This window comes from Elgaria multicarinata, chromosome 10, assembly GCF_023053635.1.
Source record: "Elgaria multicarinata webbii isolate HBS135686 ecotype San Diego chromosome 10, rElgMul1.1.pri, whole genome shotgun sequence".
Taxonomy (NCBI): Eukaryota; Metazoa; Chordata; class Lepidosauria; order Squamata; family Anguidae; genus Elgaria; species Elgaria multicarinata.
The window spans coordinates 29,820,068-29,835,312 of NC_086180.1; the positions used below are offsets into that span (position 1 = coordinate 29,820,068).

Here is a 15,245-nt window from a genome sequence, read left to right on the forward strand (position 1 = left end):
CAGCTTGATTTATGCACAAGCAAAGCCAGCCCCTTAAAAAAAAGTGAATAAAGTCCTTCTAGGAAAGGGAAGGAGAAAGAAAAGACTTTGTCCAGTTTATAAATAATACTAAACAAAAAATGGATGCTGAAAAGAGCAATGATCGATCTGAGCTGCCATATAACATAAATCTATTGGCAAATTTTAAAAGAATGGAAATAGTTTGGTGGCTTGTGAGTTTGCTGCAAAGGAAACCCAACAATTCCAGTGTGTTGGATCCAGACCAAATTAGTTAATTGCACTTTAGGTCCCATTGAAATCAGTCCGACTATTTAATGAGACCTAAGGGATCCAGCCCAATGGGTGCATGCAAAGTTGAAGCAGGACTGCACCAGCTGGCTCTGGTCCCAATCTCTATGCGTTCATCCAAACCTGTAAACAGTACCTATGCATGATCTGAGATCCCACAAGAAACAGCCCTGATCACAGGGAGGAACTCTGAACATGTACAAGCTGCATGTGTCTAGGTTCTGTCCAGAGGTTGGTTGACTATGTGGGAGTTGAATAAGTGAGCCACTGACTTTATACTGTTAGTTTTACCCTACCCAGTGCCTGTTTACCCTACCCTGTGCCTGTCTGCTTTCTCTTCCCCTCCTTATTGTTTTATTATGGTTTTATTAGAATGTAAGCCTATGCGGCAGGGTCTCGCTATTTACTGTTTTACTCTGTACAGCACCATGTACATTGATGGTGCTATATAAATCATCATCATCATCATCATCATCATCATCATCATCATCTCAGCTTCCACCTGTCACTGAACATGAAATTGTGTGAATAGGGCCTCAGTCAACCAAAATAATAGTGTTCATGGCCACACATTTTCTTGTCAATCCATAAAAAAAAAAACCACCATGAAGATGAAGTAATGTATTTAGGGATCTCACCTATGTCAGCTGGTGAGCAAAGCAGGATTTATGTTTTGTGGAAAATTTTGAATTCTCGTTAATGAGAATTGCATAGCTCAAGGAAACCTCCAGTCCACAGCTAGACCTTTTCAGGTCATCTAGGATGTCAGTCAGGTGAAAGCCCCAAAATCCCATGGTTGATCCTGATCCTAATATTATGGTTGAAATGGAAATCTTGCATAGGGGTGACCATATGAAAAGGAGGACAGGGCTCCTGTATCTGTAACAGTTATACTGAAAAGGAAATTTCAGCAGGTGTTATTTGTATACATGAGGAACCTGGTGAAATTCCCTCTTCATCACAACAGTTAAAGGTGCAGAAGCTATACTAGAGTGACCAGATTTAAAAGAGGGCAGGGCACCTGCAGCTTTAACTGTTGTGATGAAGAGAAAATTTCACAAGGTTCCCCATATATACAAATCACACCTGCTGAAATTTCCTTTTCAATACAACTGTTAAAGATACAGGAGCCCTGTCCTCCTTTTCATATGGTCATCCTAATCTTGCATAAAACAAGCTATCTAAGAAGAAGGAATCCAGAGTAACAAGACTGTTTTCATATGCATGGGCTTATTTGTTTTATTTATGTCAAGGTGGTGTACATAGGGCATGTCTACACCAGCCCTATATCCCGGGATCGTCCCAGGATCATTCCTGTGCATCCAAATGCCACATAGGGGATCCCAGGAGCAGGCAGGGATGATCCCTCCATTTTCCTGGGATAATCCTTAGGTTTAGAAAGGGCCATAGTCCTCGTTTTATCCTCACAACCATCCTGTGAGATACTCTGAGCTGAGCAACCATGGCAGGCCCAAAAGCACCCAGTAAAACTGTGTGGCTGAGACTGGGTTCAGAAGCCATTGTGGCATGCATGTTGTGCAGTACAAGGTACAGGAAAGATTGTAGGGGGTACAAAGCCACCCGCTGGGTCTGAATGCCCCACGAACCCCGCTGCAGCACAGGGAATTATGAATATGGTGCACAGGGGTGTGGGGAGAAGCTACAATGGCTTCTTCCCCCTACATAACCATCCAAACTCTAGCAGAGTAAGGATTTGAATCCACCTTTCCCCAATCTACATCCAGCATGATAGTCTGGCATAGTAGTTAACTGTAGCTGATTGTTAAAGTAGTTAATTGCAAACTGCATCTGTTTTGTGTTTTGCATCTCCAATGTGAACCATTTCAACAGTATGCAGTTACATATGTGACGCATGGGACCAGTCATGTTGGCAAGAATTTGGAACATAATGGAATCCCTCTTCGCACATTACTGGACAAGGAGGGAACCAAATGAAAACCTTACTTCTAGGGAACATATGTACTGCTCTTATGTTTTTCACCTTTTCATTTAATCTACATATATTGACATGTTTAATAAGCCCCATAACTCATGTTATCCTGTTTGTTGGTCATTCAAACCTCATCAAAAACTTTTGTCAGTTCTTTAACCCTCCCCCCTTTCCCCTTCTCACCTAGTACAAATTCAAGAGCAACTCTTCATTTGAGATAGTTCACTCTTCTAAAAGGTGTTAAAGAAATATCCTCAAATCACTGAACTTCATGGGACTATTCTAAACTCCATAAGGGGTTTTAAAGCTATTCAGCTATGGGTTTTCTTATTTATTTATTTATTTATTTATTACATTTCTATACCGCCCAATAGCCGGAGCTCTCTGGGCGGTTCCTAAGTGCCTTCTTTTTGCATCCTAGGCCTATAGTAAATAGCAGCAAATCTGGAAGCATAAGGCCAGACATTCTAGCAAGCACCCCACAGCAACCTTCAGCTTCAGTTCACAGAGTTTGTTTTTGAAAGCAGAAACAGTGATTTCTCAAAAGGCCTTAACTCTACTCTGAGATTGCAGAGCAACAGGCAATTTGTAATGGACAATGGGTGAATTAAGCCAGGCGCTAAAGTTACCCCAGCTTCATTTGACATCACATCTTGCATAACAATAGCCTGCATTTCACGAAACTGGCAGAACCTTGGCTTCCTATCCTATCTGAAGGATTAACCTTCTGGCAGCAAAACTTTGCCTAGAAATGCTGGCCTGCTGCCAGACACAGAAGGCTAATGTTTAAAAAGAACACCTGCGTGAAAACCTTATTAACTCTTCTATGTCAGTATAAGTTATGGCCCTGATCCTTTTGTTGTAATCTATGTAGCATGTGAGCAGGGCACTGGTGGTTGCTTAGTGTGCAAGAGAACAGAAGCTTTCTGTCATATAGTCCCAAGGCAGACCTGGGTCTATGCTTTTGAGAACGTACATAGTAATTAAACTAGAAAATAATCTTCCAAGGAAAGTAACTGAAAACGAAGTAGTCTCATAAATTTGTTTCATTGGTTTTTCAAAATTGCAGCATTGAATTAAACATTCAGCTACTTTGTCGGAATGTGGCCAGCTCCTGGTGTTGTTGAATGTGTAAGACATTTGTAGCTGATTAATTATTAATTAATTAATTTCATTCCTATTCCGCCCAATAGCTGAAGCTCTCTGGGTGGTTTACAACAATTCATAAGATAATAAAATACATCATAAGAATATACGTTTACAAAAATTAAAACAATGTAGACAGCTAAGAATAGTTTCAAAAGAATGCTAGGCTTGTTTAGATGGCTGGCATAAATGCCCCATCGCATGCCATTAAATGCCTTGGAGTAGAGGACATTCTTAACCTGTCACCAAAAGGATGACAGCGTTGGCACCAGGCGGGGCTGAGTATGCTGCTCATTCCATAGTTGTGGGGTGGGCCACCACTGAAAAGGCCTTTTCCCTTGTTGCCACCCTCTGAGCTTCCCTCGGAGGTGGCACTTGGAGGGGGGGGGGAGATGTTGATCACAGTGTCCAGTTACGTTTAGGGCTGGAGAGGCTTTCCTGAATTATATCATTAATGTGACCAAAAGGCAGGGCTGGTCCACTCAGCAACTTCTCCTTTCCTTACATCAGCCTATGTAATTCCGTTATATACCACAAACAGAGAACAGATACAAGGCTGAGAAATGCCTGCAGAGCAAATAGCCCCATGTGACACGCAGGAGAGCCAAGCCAGATGATATAGGGAAATGAAAAAGACAAACAGTCAGATGTGGAATAATCTGGTTACTGTGTTAAGGCCAATTCCATGGTGAGGTGATATTTGCATGGTAGGAACTACTCGTTTGAAATTGCTTCCATGTGAATATTAGCCTTCACATCACAATGTTCTCAGGGACAAGAGTGAAAGAGATAGTTCAGTCCACACCTACAACCTGTGTAAGAGCCTTCAGGTGCCATTGCATGTTGATCAGTTCATTGGCATGAATGATGGCCCTGGACAGAATGTAGACACCAGGGAAACTTGCAGACCTCCCCCACCCCCCGGTACTTGTGGATTCTAGTAGGTTCCATTAAAACTGTGTCCAATTTGGAACTGAGAAACCTGATTTAAATTTGGATGGATTTCTAGATCTGTGTAAGATCAGATGTTCTCTTGAGGACAAGGAGGTGCTCCACTATTAAAATACCAACAGACATTTTTAAGAACACTTATGATGAAAATGAAATATAAAAAATGGTGACAATGGACATCAGTGGGAGACATCGTGGAAGTGGACTACGTCATGAAATTGATCCAAAAACCTCTGCGAGTGGTCAATCACAAGTGTTCCATAAATCACTCATTTAGATGAGCTCTCAGTATTTAGATAGTTTTAATAAGATAAAGTCAAAGAGAATAGTCCATTTTTAGAGGAAGGGACTGGAATCCAGGGAGACCCTTTAAAGATCTTTTGCGTGCACATGGATTTGCCAATCTTCTTGCACCTTACAGAATTCTTTTCTAGAGGGCTCCTGACCCTCAGAAGGCTTTTGGGAGTAGGCAGTCACTAGAAGATGAAAACTGTCTGTAAACATGAGAAACACTGGACTAATCTACACCAAACAGGATATTGCCCTATGAAAGCGGTATATAAAAGGCAGGAGTCACACCAAGCAGAATATAGCACTATGAAAGCACTATGAAAGTGGTATATGGTATATGTCAATGGACCCCAACAGTTGTCAGTGCACTTCAGTACCACTATAAAGCAGTAGTGTGGCTCCTGCCTTTTACATACTGCTTTCACAGTGCAATATCCTGCTTCATGTAGATTAGGCCACTGTTGCCTGTCCTGACCGCCAAGAGGTAAGTCAGTTAGATGAGCTGAGAGGCTTGTTTGGCAGAAGCCTCTGTCCATCCTCCTGCACTCAGCAGCAATCCCTTAGGACGGCATTCTAAACATTGTTCTTCGTATTAACTTGATAAGCAAAGCTCTTTAAATATTTGCTCAGAGTTAGCCAAGAGTTACACACCGGGTGTTGTAAATTGTGATATTAGAAACCACAGTTCTAAACAGTTTAGGTAATATTTAATATTTTTGGCATGGAATTATATATATTTAGTTAACAATAGTTTTGTGTGCAGTAGGTTCTGCTTGTATGATGAATCAATTATAGTATAGCATTGCCAGCATTTTTTAAAAAAAAGTTTGATAAAAGGTCAATGTTCATGGGAACCACAGATGCACGATATCTTTTCAATTATCAGACCATGTTTTCCAAAAGCCTATAGTGCTGATGCGAAATACCCTGCTGTTTTGGTAAGAGATTGAATGCAGGCTGCCAGTCCTGTTAAACTGTGACACAATCTGGTGACAGAACTGAAAGATCTGAACTACTGAACACATTTTACTGTTGATCTAAGCCAAGATTACTTCTTTTCCCATTTAGCTTTATTTTAGAATCTTCCCCAGGTTCCTTCCTGCCAAATACATTCAATTGCTTCCCCCTGCCCCAGGATGGATTTTATTTTCTTCATATGTTTCTTATCACACTAGATTCCTCTGTAATCTCTCAGTCATCAATAAATGCTAAAATCCCAGAGCACACTGCATTTCTTAAGACCCATTAATTTTAATTATATTTATACACATTGAACAGTATGTTGGATTGCAGCCATAGTTGTTACTCATTGTTTACTGTTTTTAGCACCACAATGTTTATAATTTTTACTTCATATCCAATAAATTCACTACCCAAGCCAAATTGTGTAATTTACTTTGTTATTCACTTACTTCTTCTTCTTTTTCCATTAGAAACAATTATACCCTCATTAACTAGATGTGAAACAAATGATATTTTATGACTGCAATCCTATATACACTAAATGGAGTAAGAATTCATTGGGATTTGTGTTCGAGTAGGATTGCACTGAAATTACAACAACAACAACAAAAAGTGTGAAACTCACCTGTTGTCCATCCATTCCTGGAACACCAGGTGCACCAAGAGAGCCCTGTAGAGAACCACATATTTGGCTTTTACCAAAATACATACAATATCTCAAGGTAAATGCAGAGCTTAAGGCTGCAATCCTATATACACATGTCAGTAAGTTCCATTAAACCTCTGAGTAAAGGTGCATAGGATTGTGCTGTGAAGCTTGATTCATTAAAGGTTTTATAGTATTTTCCCATTATTGTTACATCATTTTACATTTTATTTCAAAACCATACTTCACACATTTCTTCTAGATAGTTGAAAGGCAGACCAGGGAATAGGAATTCAACTTGAGCTGAATAGGGTTACGATCCCCTTGAAGACTCATGTTCATAGTTTGAATGTACTCCTGGATTCGGCCTTGAACTTGGATGCCCAGGTTTCAGCAATTGTCAAGAGTACATCTGCAGTCGGTTTAGTGAGCCAACTGCACCCATTCCTGGGACGTCAGATCTGGACATAGTGAGAAATGGCTTAGTTACATCCCATTTGGATTAGTGTAACACATTCTATATGAGTCTGCCTTTGAAAAGTGTTCCAAAACCTCAGCTGGTCTAGGATGCTCCATTCAGACCGTTGAATGGGGTTGGTTACAGGGAGCATGTGACTCCCTTGTTACAACAGCTTCACTGGCTATTTGTCTGTTTCCAGGCCCAATTAAATGTGCTAGTTATGATCTATAAAGCCCTATATCACTTAAGACCCAGGCTATTTGAAAGACTGCATTCCATATGAACAATGTTACTATTATCCACTATTATGACTTGGTACATGCTGTGGTTATACTTTGGAGATCTAATCTGAAATATTTCCACTTATTGTCAAAATGTAGCAATCCCTTATAATTTCATTGGTTTCATTCCCCTCCATCAGTAGAAAACAATCACATCAGGAATGAGACCTGGGTCAGATCTACACCTTGTGTCAAATCATTACAAATGTGGAATAAAAAGCAGGCTATAACCCTAGGAAAGTGATATTTTAGAATTTTAGAATTTCTGTAAACCGCCCAGAGAGCCCTGGCTATGGGAGCGGTATATAAATGCAATAAATAAATAAATATATGGAATGTGAATTGTGCCCCCACAGTTATCAGTGCACTTCAATACTGGTATAAAACAGTAGTGTAGAACTAGCCCTGGTATTGAAAAGGGGTTTAATTAAAACAAAACAAAAACTTCTCCTGTAGCAGAATTTGAACTACAGTTAGACGTCCTGCCTTTCTAGAGCATCTTGCATGTTGGTCCTTATGCACTTTCGATGACAGCTAGAAATGTGAAGAAAACAGCCGTGCACTATGCAGCAGCACGTTGGTAAGCTTTAGAGGAAAAGTAAATCAAAACCACCAATTTATCTTTCATTTCTAAACAACTGCTCAGATTGTGCCACATGTGACTTAACATCTGTTCAAAAGAACTACTTGTTATAAAGGAAAGAGGGACACATGGAAAAGTTGCCAGTGATAAAACATATCATTAGCCTGGACTTGTTGCAAACATTCTAGGAACCCAGCTGGATTTCTCTTTGGGAAGACCAATCCTAAGAAATGGCATCTTGTGTTTCCTGTTCTATTCCAGGTTAGCAGGCTTAACTCTAGTGAAAGGTCTTTGAGAAGTCCTGAACCAGATCTACACCAAGCAGGATATAGTGGTATGAAAGTGGTATGATTGCGGTATTTGGAGGCAGGATCTACACTACTGCTTTATAGTGGTATTGAAGTGCACTGACAACTGTTGGGGCCCATTGACACATACCATATACCGCTTTCATGCCACTTTCATAGTGTTATATCCTGCTTGGTGTAGATGTGTCATGGGCCCCAACAGTTGTCAGTGCACTTCAATACCACTATGAAGCAGTAGTGTAGATCCTGCCCTAAAGCCATTAGGAAATTTGACTCTAGGATAAAGGTGTGGCTGTTAGGAATATCCAGTGGGAATTCTAGAAACTGAAAGAACAGTTCCTAGTTGTTAATTTCTTAAATTCACTGGGTCATTTTGCTTCCTTCAGGATCTGCTCTACCTAGCTAATTGTTCAAGTTTATTTCTGAAATAACTATTACAGCTGATCCAATAAAAGATGAAATAGTTCTATATTCTTTGAATCTGTTGTAATTGTGAAGAATGTTATAAACAAATAACCTTTCCAATATTGCTGAACATAATGAAAGGTAGATGCAACCAGAATTGTTGATAGATCAACATTTTCCAACTAGGGCAGCCACTCACAAAAATGAGAACAAAAGAAGATAAGGTTTCAATAAAATTTGCATATACCAATTTATTGTATATATCTACATGCACATTACTATGATTTAAATAGTAAACCTGGTTGTGCTTTTATACTGTATTTTACATAATGTTTTTATACTGTTGTTTTATACTTTGAATGGTTTAAATTTTTGTGAACTGCCCAGAGAGCTTCAGCTATTGGGCGGTATAAAGATGCAATAAATAAATAAACAAACAAACAAGCAAACAGAAATACACTATGACCCTGTTCAGACAACATGATGGTTAAGCATTTTGAGCTAAACGTTATGACTTAGCATGTCGTGTGAACCATTCCTAACCACAGTGGCTACATAACTATGGTTTAAACACGTTCGCTCACCATTTACTGCAAAAGGTTTAGCGGCCTAATGATGGCTTAGCATGTTGTCTGAACAAGCCCTATATCTCACCATAATGGGAAAGACTGACCAGGTGACCTGTGTGTCTGCTCAGTCAGCTGTCCAGGTAATAACTGTTGAAGGTAACTTCTGGGGCCCTGCTCTTATTACTTATGTATGTGTGTTTTACTCTTTAAACTAAAGTTGGGCTAGATAGCCTTTCAAGTAGAGGACTGTGCTCTTCAAATACAGGATGGTCTTCTTAAATTGTTTTTCCACCTACTTCTAACAGACATGAGTTAGAAGCACTAAACGAATATTTCAAATTGTCCTTATTGCGGTGAAGTGCTCCAAGAACGTGCTGCTATAGATTTGACAGCACCCAGGCCTTAGCTAGACCTAAGGTTTATCCCAGGATCATCCCGGGGTCATCCCTGTTCATGTAAATGACACACAGGGGATCCCAGGAGCAGGCAGGGACGACCCCAGGACGATCCTGGGATAAACCTTAGGTCTAGCTAAGGCCTCACTTAGCCCTGTTGTCACTTGAAGCAAGGCAAAAAATATCCACAATGAATAAGATGGGCCTTACTGAATATTCCCGCACTGTCTTTTCATTCTACCCTTATAATAATATTACAAGACATAATCTAATAAGGGAGGTAAATCCCAAAGTATTGGACACAACATCTTTAAAGTATGCTTGTTTCTCATATAGTAACTGTTCGTCTTCTAGTTTTCCTTCTAAGATTAAAGAATGTCAAAATATGAAAGAAAAATCATGGACTATTTAGCAATATTTCCCCCTTTTCTGCTTGATATTACTCAAAAGTGGAAATAAGTAGATTAGAGCAGAGTAGATTTAAAGTTTGCACTCTATCGGTATATACACTGCTAACCATACCATATTCATTGCAACTCCATATACTAGAATTATATTAGCAGAGTTAGTTTATTTTGTAATGATAATGACTTTACAAAAGAAAATGCCGCATGTGACTTAAACAGAAGATTTCCCACCTTGAATCCTATTAATTATTCTTTCCCACTTCCTGTAGTTTCTTCCTGAGCACTGAAGTTTTATGAAACACCTATTATAGTACCTTATCTTTTTAAAAATAGCTTCTAAAACAATTTGGCTCAGGTTGGTTTGGGGGCGGGGGGGTCAGTTAGTTGCCTGCGAAAACCCATTCAAAATGTTTTTATTTCTGATATATTTAGTATTGATCTAATGCTGCAGTCCATAAATTGTGGGTTCACTCTATCAAGCTTTAGCCGTCAGCCCTGATGAGTGTAAGTAATAGCGGAAGTATTCACAGGAAGTCAGCTCTCAGATTACTACAGAAATAGGAAGACACTGGCCAGCCACCAAGTACCATTTATCAGCAACACCTAGAATCCTTTGTTTCTCTTGATATTTTTTTGGTCATATGGCAGTGATCTACTTGAATACGACCATGTTTCCCACTTGAAACTCTAGCTGCACTTCCCACAATGTTTGGAGTTTGGTTTCATCATTTTACCAGTGCTTAAATAAGAACATTGTAGTAACCTTTTTTAACCTGCAAGTTCAGCAGATGGATAGAAAACAAGACTGGCTTGGCATTGCTTGGGTTCCCTATAAATGGGAGTGGTGCTGGGAGAAGAATTAGGTATTTTACATCTCACCATTATGTGGCTGTATTTTGGGGAAACAGAACTCACAGACTAAACTAATTGCTTCAGTGTGGGATACAGTAGCTAATGCCCTTCAATGCTACGGCTTGCAATTTCGCACCAGAAAGTATAATCACTTTCACAGCATTGTTTATACTATACCTTTTGTCCTGGGGGCCCCTGAGGTCCCTGAAAAGGGAAAACAATTCAATTAGCATAATAATGCAGCCAATTTGAGTTTAAATGACCAATTAAAAATGCCCCATTGTGCAAACTTTCCTACACTGGGCCAAAATCAGTTGATGTTTTGCAAATCCAGGAAAGTGAAAGTTTCTGTTGGAAATGTACAAAGACTGTTTTTCTCCTCACTTTAGCAGTAACTATAGGCTGCAAGATTCCAACTCCTGCCTGCTCCCATGTTTATCTTTTGTATTCCAACCCATCTTTTCTTCTACTGATACCCACAAAACTGTCACTCTTGGAGAGACGCTTTTCTATTCCTAATACTTGGTAAAAGCGAGTTTGTGCTTTCCACATTATATACTTGATTGATGCATTTGGTCAAGGGTATGTTTTCCTGGCACAAAACAGTGTGCAGAGATTGAAACTGTACATGTGAACAATTAATAAGAGAGGAAAAGAATTTTATCACCTTTTTGATTGCATGACAATGGGTGATACAGGGGTTAGGTGTGGGGAAAAAGGAAGGCATTTTCACCCATTTAATGTAAAATTACGATGAAGTGAGCACTCTCATTCACATTAGTAATTGTTGTGTATGGAACTTGGGAATTGTAGTAGTCAGTAGATAAAGATGTAAGAAACAGACTAAAAAGGATTTACATCCATGTTCTCCGTCCTCCCCCCATATATTATAATTTGTTAAATGTTTTGCAGGCCTGACAACGAAGGCAAAAACGGCTTGGGGAGGGTCCACCAGCAAAGCTCGGTCTTCCTTCACACCTAGCGTGCTCCATTAAAGCAAGCCATTCACAAAGTGATAGACTAAGATATATTGTGATGGGAGTGATGGTGAGGTATGCCTACCCTTGCTGGACCATCCAGCCTGAAACTTGGTCCTTCCAACCTGTACTCGGGTTTGCATATAACACTAATCCATCATTTATTTAACTGATGGGTTGTTGAATTCTAGATTGTCATGATGTGTGAACTCAGCCAAGCTATAAACAATGGTTTGTTAACTACGAACAACCCGGAAAGAGAATCCAAAGTTGTTTTTGTGTTGTGAGCTCTGCGTTGTTCCCAAACTTAAGTTAACAACTAATCATCCCAAACTTAAGCTAACAACTAATCAACTAATAACTTTGGGTTATTTAACCCACAAATAACCCATAGGTCTGGTTTGCATATAATGACAATGCAGAATACATGTTGAATATAGTTGTCATTGAATCTTGAGTTGAATTGTAGGTTGTGGTTACATGCAAAGCCTGCACTTTGGTTTAACTATGGGTTGCTAAGTACAAACAACCCAGGAAGAGAACCCATGTTTTCTTGTTGAGTTGTGAACTCTGCATTGTTTGTGGTTAACAACCCAAAGTTAAACCATAGTGCTGAGTTCACATATAATGACAACCTCTGATTAAACAACAACCCACAATTCAATGGCAACCTATACTGAACTCATATTGTCATTATACACAAATCAGGCCATAGCATCTGGATTCACACGTCATGCAGTAACCTACGATAGGGCCCATTGGAGGTTGATTTTGCAAAGCTGAAGGAGCTTGCATGCAGTACGTGGCATGCAACCTGGCAATTCACAGGTTAATTAAGCCACATTACATGTTGGGTCAGAGACAGTGGGCAAGAGAGATTAAAAAACCCAACAGCTCTATATGCCAGTGCCACAGTGTTGCAAAGGCATTTAGGTTATAAGGAAGAAGTGGGCGAAGGAAAAACACACACCCAGGGATTGAGAAAAGAAACTACAGTTTGTTTGATTCCCTACCAGACACACCTTGTGTAGGGCTACAAGCCATTAAGTATGGGTTAAATAAACTATAGGTTAGCATTATGTGCAAACCAAGTCAATGTGGCTTTCATATTCCTTTAAGCCATGACTCTACTTCCACAAGAAAAAAACAAGATGTTTTGGAGAGAGGATGAAGGAGTTTTCCTGACATAAACTGGCCATCATCTTTAGGTCTCGCTATCCCAGTCACAAGCTGGTTGTAAAAGGCCAGGCTGGATGGTTATAGGCGAAGTAGGCTGCCTACTCTCTCTACGACAGCACAGAGAATGTCTCTTGCTGACTTGTGCGTCTTCCAGGACAAATGCCCTGTCAAACTGACAGGTAATTTGCTAGTAATACATTATGTATCAGTATCATCTATAATTACAGTATAATTATAATGCATAATTATGTGTCAGTCTGGAAAATAATGGGTCATTTTAAATTAAGGCTTTTAATGAGTTATAATAATTTATACTAGGATTTAAAATATTAGGAGGTCCTTGTATCTTTCTTTCTTTTCCTTTCTTTTCTCCCTCCCCCTTCCTTTTTTTTTGTTTTTTTGCTGAGTGCTTGTATCATATAAATCCCATACTGTATCACTTCTTTCTGCAAAGTGGCAGCCTCCAGCATTTGTGCTTGGATATGCCAATTGTAATTAAAACCTCTCTCAAAAATGCATGTCACAATTTATTCATACTGACAAGTGCTCCTTACCCTGTGAACTTCCAGCTCATTGAGTTAAGCCAGCCATACCGCTCGGAGGGATTTCTCCCATGGCAGTGTGGGTGCAGGGGAGGCCTGGCACTCCAAGTCATGAAGCTTTTACAGATGATCTGCTCATGATCTATTTATGTCTGTCTCTCCTGCCCCACCTTTCAACGGCCTCCCACAGAGAACAATGGCATTCCAGCTATTAATATACCAAAGGAGAGAACTTAACTGGATAGCTAAATGGCAAAGCGTACATCACTTGTTTTAGCATCTGTCCTCCACGAATACCCTGCAGTTTTGATCAAGGAATGTTGAAATGAATACAAGATAGGGCTACAGCCAGAGTGTATTGCTGTATTTATGTTTCACTTTAGGTTTGGTTGGTTTTCATTCAGTGTTTTACCATGGGTCTGCCAACTTGACATGCCTACAAGAAACGGTAGCCCCTGTTAGAAACATCGCTCTGCTTGTTCTCTGTTGCAAACTGACTTCCTTCCAGGCTTCCTAGAGGCATTGAGTTAGTCAGTGTGAGAAGCAGAATGCGAGGATGATCAGGCTGAACCAGCAAAGCTGTTCTTACATTCTTACATTTCAATTACTTCTACGTTATGTTAAAGTGGAAGGCCTACTGATGAATTCATGTCTGTTTGAAGATTAACCTTTAACGCTGTGCGAGTCACAACTATTATGTTTTCTTCCAGTCCTGCCCAAATGGCAAAAAAGGGTGTGCTCCTTAATGAAAAATGCTGGAGGGACTAAATAAAATGGAAACACAAATATAAGTCCCATAACCAGAAGTACAAATAGGAGGATCTACATATGGGCTTTGTACAGGACTAAAGAGAATACTGTATATTACATTTCTGAAGGGGAAAAATGATTAATGAATCAAATGAATCAACACCCTAAAAAAAAGCTTTCCAAAGTCTTCCTGTCTTTTTCTTTGGCTTGTGGGAAGCAAAAAATTGATTCAAATGATGGTGATGATGATGATGATGATGATGATTAGAAACAAAGAGTTATGTCACCTTCCTTATTAGTTTTGCCAATTGATTCACTTTGCAACTCCCATGGGCTTCACAACTGAAACTCCATATATCTCACAGCAAAAGGAAAAGTGTGGGAAAAGGAAAACATAAGACTTTTTTTATATATAGACAGCTCTCATTAATGGAAGAAAGAAGGACTTACCACCAAGCCTTGTTCACCTGGTTTTCCTGGCTCTCCCTTAAATACAAAAGGTGATCATACATCAGTACCATTATGTGGTGATAGACATTAGTCTAGACAGCTGTTAGAAATGGAATGGGTTATACAACTTTATGGAGAATAGGTCTGTCAATGGCTACTAGTCATAATCATATGCAACTCCTATGTTCAAAGGCACCACACCACTGAATATTAGATAATAAGAAGCAACAGCAGGGGTGGTCATTGCCTTCATGCCCTGCTTCTGTGCTTCTCAAAGGCATTGGATTGGCCGCAGTGAGAAGCAAGTTGCCAAATTATATGGATAATCTGAACCAGCCATCAGGACTCATAGTCAATCAATGGCTACTAGTCGTTATTGATACATTACTCCTGGTATAGGAGGCAGCTTCCCTTTGTATACCAGTTGCTGGGGAATATGAGCAGGAGAATGCTATTATGCTCATGTCCTATTTGTGGGTTTCTCACAGGCAGCTGGTTGGCCACTTTGAACAACTTGCTGGACGACCAGGACCCTTGGCCTGATCCAGGATGGGTCTTATGTTTCTTCTTATGTTCTTGAATTTCAAATGTTTCTTTGCTATATTATGGTGAAATATGTACCAATGAATATGCGATCGTTTGAAGATTAAATATTATATCTTATGAGAATTTCTTGGCCATTGGTGCCCATAGAAATGTAGCTAGATTCCAAGTGCTGCAGATTTGGCAGTGTTCTAATAGGTTATGCATTTTAATGAGCTGATAAATAGCTAAGGAGCAAACATCTTGATTCCCATACTTCTGTTCTGTTGTAGAAAAAGCAGTCTATTTGATTAAGAGGCAGATTATGG

At 39.7% G+C, this 15,245-nt stretch overlaps 1 protein-coding gene across 1 annotated transcript in view; it reads right to left on the minus strand.

The window, feature by feature from the left end:
- Positions 1-15,245, minus strand: part of COL25A1 (collagen type XXV alpha 1 chain) — a 316,152-nt gene that overhangs the window by 64,187 nt on the left and 236,720 nt on the right. Inside the window, exons 10-12 of the mRNA XM_063136097.1 lie at positions 14,395-14,430; positions 10,674-10,700; positions 6,216-6,260 (exon numbers count right to left, since the gene is read on the minus strand). Coding sequence (XP_062992167.1) covers positions 6,216-6,260; positions 10,674-10,700; positions 14,395-14,430 — 108 coding nt within the window. The remainder of the gene's footprint in view (positions 1-6,215; positions 6,261-10,673; positions 10,701-14,394; positions 14,431-15,245) is intronic.